The 5139-nt window shown below is 35.8% G+C and overlaps 1 protein-coding gene across 3 annotated transcripts; it reads right to left on the bottom strand.

Moving 5' to 3' along the window:
• Positions 1-636: 636 nt before the first annotated feature.
• Positions 637-4740, bottom strand: LOC103702368 (peptidyl-prolyl cis-trans isomerase FKBP16-1, chloroplastic). Of its 3 annotated transcripts, none has more exons than XM_008784774.4 (8): positions 4546-4733; positions 3137-3328; positions 2932-2966; positions 2716-2809; positions 2039-2099; positions 1845-1890; positions 1190-1260; positions 637-946 (listed from the first exon to the last, which is right to left on the bottom strand). In XM_008784774.4, exons 1-8 carry the CDS (start codon positions 4605-4607, stop codon positions 869-871), a joined length of 639 nt encoding a protein of 212 aa, XP_008782996.2. In that variant the 5' UTR covers positions 4608-4733; the 3' UTR covers positions 637-868. The 3 variants fall into 3 exon arrangements, 2 of the variants coding, with proteins under 2 accessions (XP_008782996.2, XP_017697103.2); XR_603300.4 differs by having other exon boundaries at positions 642-946; positions 1190-1333; positions 4546-4740; XM_017841614.3 differs by having other exon boundaries at positions 642-1260; positions 4546-4740.
• Positions 4741-5139: the final 399 nt, after the last annotated feature.

Here is a 5139-nt window from a genome sequence, read left to right as displayed (position 1 = left end):
GAGCTAGATTTGATTGTTAATTTTCTAGACCAACTGAAGCTTGAGCTTAGAGTGAGTTAAGATTGATAGATAAAATGATTGATAATCACAAGCATTGTTGACAAGTCTATCTTGAGACATTTAACTAGCATGAATTTGAATTAATTTTTATTGTAATATTTTTATAAGAACATGGTGCGACACGGTTTACTATTTCATCTTAGATGCATGGTGAAATGAGCTTTCTTGTCAAATACTCTTAATATTTTACAAAGGATAAATATTCGATTTTTTCTAATGGAAGAGTGAAGTCAACTCTTCTTTTTGGCCTATATCCTCTCAAAACACGTCTCTTTTAGATCCATATAAAATGTTCAGTATTATCAATATACATGGGATCTAAAGCGCACTGAGTAATGGTACAAGTATTGAAACCATTAAATGAGTATGCCAAATAAATTGACATGATCTTACAGAGGAATAGTGTCAGATTCGTTAATTGATCATAAAATTGACTTAATCATTCTTAGAAATTGCTGAGATTAAATATTGGGAAACAGCTTAAATAAATTGAGAATAAATATTTATTCACTTGTCTACAAAAGTGAATAAATATTGGACCAAACGAGCTTGCCCTTGGAATTCAGAACTACTTTCTTAAATTGGGAAACAGCTTCCTCCTTTCATGTATTCAAGTTAATATTTCAGTGATGTTGCTGAATAAATACTAATGCAGAATGACATATTAAAAAGAAGAAAAGAAGAATCAAACTTGATGATGTTTAACAATTTTTCAGATCAAAATAAAATTTCTATACAATTTTCTTGAGCATGCCCCTCAGTGGGAGAGCCCTGCATGTGCTTGAGAAGCTGATAATTTTCGAGAACATTATAGCACTTTCAAGAGCTGAACTTCAAAAACCAATGGCTCATTTGCATGAGAGAGAAGGCTTCTCCGTGGACCAAACTGTAAAAAACAAGTGTGGATTAAATGGTGTGTGTGACAGAGGATCATCTGATTGTATGTTTGTATCTAACCCAAGGAAAAAGGTCTCTAGCTGTATGTTGATCACCTTTCTTTTCTCTTTTTCTCTTTTTTCTTTTCAGGAAAAGAGTTCGGAAATGCCCAATTCGAACTTACAATATCACAAGTGGAAACGATTCGAATGGCCATGACCAAGCAAAAACAAAGAGATAATAGAATATGTACCTCGTCAGGGATTGGTTTCAAGTTCTCATTGACATACCCCACATTAGGAGGTATCAAAGCTCTCCTCTTGCCTGCAAATTAGCCCACTTTAAATAAGCACAACTGGCACTACTGCACAAGGCTGATCAGAATCTTAGTAGGACCCTGCTCCAAGTAAGGGAAGGAATTTTTATCACAGGTCTTTAAACTGAACATGAGAAAAGTTGTATCTGTTCAGTTATACATTAAATTTGATCATATATTTCATTACTTTTCTCTTTTTTTATACATGAAATATGAAATAATATGATATTAGAGTGATAGTTTGCCCAAATAAATCAAGGATAAATCCTTTGCTAAGAAGTTCTGAATCTGATTTTTTTTTTTTTTCAGATTTAGGGGATTCCACCACAAAACTGGTCAGATTATATATAATGAATCAGCAAATCTTTTTTTTTTCCCAGCTTTTATTTCATCAGTCTTTACTCTCTCCCCCTCCCCAACAAGTTGTATATACACTGGCTACATATCAGAAGAATGGCAAATTTTCAAGATCACAGACTCAGTTTTACTTAACCCTGATTGCTTCTTTTCAAATTTTCTGAGCATATTTTTAAGAAGGCAACTACAAATGGACAAATCTAAGCTGCTAAAATCTTCAAGCTTAAGAATCTACCTCCAACCTTCATGCCAACTAAAACATCTTTCAAGCCCTTTATGATCCGTCAAACAAGGTGGAGAAAATTAACATTTTAAACAGGCAGAAAAACTCTAGATAGAAAAGCATGGAGCAAGAAACAAGCAGCAACAAATACGGTGTTTGCACCATTGAAAAAGAACCAGTTTAAAAGCAAGAAAAAGCTAGTATACCTCTTTTTCATCCAGAGAGAGTACCACAGGCCTGCTTTCACCATCAAATTGGTTCACCGTGCTACATTTGAATTCACATAGAGCATAAGGTCAAATAATGGTATTGATTTGCAGAATTGATATTGTAAGTGGTTAATAGGATTATAAATCTATTAGGTTCCTTTCCCTCCTCCATTGTTCATAATCCCACAATCAAATATCATATGACCTAGGGCCAAGGGACTCTTCCAACACCAGGTTATTGGATCAAGGGATAACTCAAACGAATGGAACTTGGCTGAGATGGAAAGGTTTTTTTGGGTGTTTTATGTGTGTGTGCATGTGGGTGGCCGGGGGAGGAGGGGACACCCTAGAAAGATATATCCAAACAGGTGATTTTTGAAAATCTTGGGTCCAAGGGTTCGACTAGCCTCCCTGATCTCCTGCTTCTGTCGGCCACCATGTTCTCCTCACCGGATTCCCACCTCATGGGAATTTTCTGCTGACATGGCGGCCAGGCATTTAACAGGCCCCTTAATTTGCATCATTCATTCAAAATAACAAATAACAATTTTCATCAAAGCTTCAACTTCAAATTTGGGATCTATGCCTGCATCATAATACTAAAATGAGATCATTGATGCGCATAGTTAGATCTAAGAAAATCTGCTTTACGGAAGCAACAATTACAGTTTTACCTGTGCACAAAATATCCATTTGAACGCCGGCAAACATAGTTAATTTCAACCAAATCACCTTCATGTGCTTCCAGGCCCACCCCTTCAACAATATCTTGAAATGGAAGAGATATATCATTCATGATGGTTTATTAGTGACAGAAGTTCAGCGAATCAACTTTTGTTGCGCATAGGAAAAAGATCAAAATTCTAGATTAATTTATAAGGAATCACTACCTTGAAATTTTACACCACTATTTAGCTTTTGATACCTGCACACTTCAAAATCAAAATAAACATGCTTTTAAGAAAACATAAGATTTTATGAACACTTCACTGTACTCTGTCAATAGTGTTAAAAGCTAACAAATAACGTGAAACCTGTATTCAAAAACATAAATTCTCAAAATATCAGTCCCTAATTCAAATTAAATCGCATTACCAGATCAGCTCAGGATCCTTAGCCTCTTGCAGTGGTGCTGAAAGACTTGGGTTAGCATAAAATGCTGCAGCACCAAGAGCCACAAATTCTGATACAAATCTCCTCTTGGATATCTTGCAGAAATTATCAGGGGCGAAACCTTTACACAAGAACTTCACCCAGATCTTCTGGGGCTTCTTTTTATCCCCAAATCTGTTTAACACAAGTTGTTGTCACTTTGGCATTCCAGCTGAAAATGCAACAATATTACCTCCCATGTTCAAATGATCTAATACGCAATCGATGATCATTGAAGACAGCAGTGATATAACAAAGGAAAACTTGTTTCACTGCAGACTCTAATTCCGTGTCATGGTCAAATCACTTTGATCTGATTGCAGACATAAAGACCACAAGGTTTCATTTCAGTTTTGACACTGTCAAAAACATTACAACTGCAATCAATTGATTTTAATTTAAGATTTCAGCTTGTCTTTTTCCTTCATTTCTACAAGTATCAAAAGCAAATGCAACCTAGCAATATATGAACCGACAAGTAAAACTACACCAACATACAGAGTGCCATGGCATGCATGTGTCCAGTCATAACTTGCAGGACCAAGCTCCTTACCAGTGCTCGCGGCATAATTTACCAATATTTATACCATTCCAAGATGACACTCAAATTTTCTCACCTTCTTTCAAACATCCTACAAATTTTTTTGTCCTTCCCAAATGGAACAACAACTAAGGGTTGGGTGTGACCACCACTTCTCTGTTATCTCACTAGTCGCTAGTCACTATCTAAACAAGCAACGCACTTCAAAGTAATGAAACATAATGTAATTTATTTTTTCCCCTCTAGAAACATGAATCAGGATAAGTTGCTCTATTCTCCTTGCATACCTACTAGTTCAGCCAAAATTTAGCCGGCCAGCTACCTCGGCCAGCACAAGGATGCGAGTTTTCATATTTAAAAGTCAAATTAGATTATTCCAGGTGGATTGACTTCCACATTTCAATGCATTAGTTCTTGTAACACATCGATATGCGGCAAGGCATCTAAAATTGAACTCCATAGTCTTAATTGACTACTAAGTTGTTTCTTCAAAACAAAATTCAGAACACTTCTCACTAACTGGAAAAAACATTATCTTTATCAATGTTTTAGAAAGAAAAAAAAAAGGAAAATTAAAAGGGAAGGGCCTAAAAGTTTCACAACCGTAGTCTTCCGGAGGGAAAACACAAGATGAAACCTTTCCTGTTATTCTATCATATGGACAGAAAGTACAGCAGAATGCGAATTCAAAATTTTAACTTGCTGCAAATAATAAAGATGCTCCAGATTAATACTACTGCACAAAGAGAGAGAGAGAAGGGGGGGGAGGTGAACGAGGGAGTAGAAACAAGAGGCGATTTTTGGTGATTACGTGGAAGGGAGGCAGTTGCGGCGGCTAATCGGAGTCAGGGATCGAAGGGCCCAAGCCTCCATTCCAGTAGCGGAGAGGAACGAGCGAAAAAGGATGGGACGCCGACGCAAAAAGAGATAGCAAAAGGCCAGAAAAGGGTTGCGGCGAGATAAGCGTATTAAAGAAAACACTTCCCGGCGTACGTGGGTGCATCGTTTGCCACCATCTCCAATTTTTAGTTAATGATTTTATAGAATTTCATGATTTTTACACTGCTTTGAGAGATTCTTTTTCCCCCCTACCATTCTAGAATTAGAAAGAGATGGTTAGTTAATACAAGAAAAAAAATCATTTAAAACAAAACCACCATCTGAGCATAGATGTTTGGACAAAATTTACCAAGGAATTTTGAAAAAAAAATTAGAAACGACAAAAGCAAGAAAATAGTAATCATAGCGTGCTTTTCATATTTGTTATTTGGATAATTACAAAAAATATAAAAAAATTATGGTAGTCGAAATTAGCTAAGTACATGTTCAGTATTGTATTAAAAAATACTTTCAAAAAATAAATATTCGATAAAAAGATCTTTAAAAATACTGACAAAAAATTTCA

This window comes from Phoenix dactylifera, chromosome 7 (genome assembly GCF_009389715.1).
Source record: "Phoenix dactylifera cultivar Barhee BC4 chromosome 7, palm_55x_up_171113_PBpolish2nd_filt_p, whole genome shotgun sequence".
Lineage (NCBI taxonomy): Eukaryota > Viridiplantae > Streptophyta > Magnoliopsida > Arecales > Arecaceae > Phoenix > Phoenix dactylifera.
The sequence above is the reverse complement of the archived record's forward strand: the minus strand, read 5'-3'. Positions and strand labels throughout refer to the sequence as shown.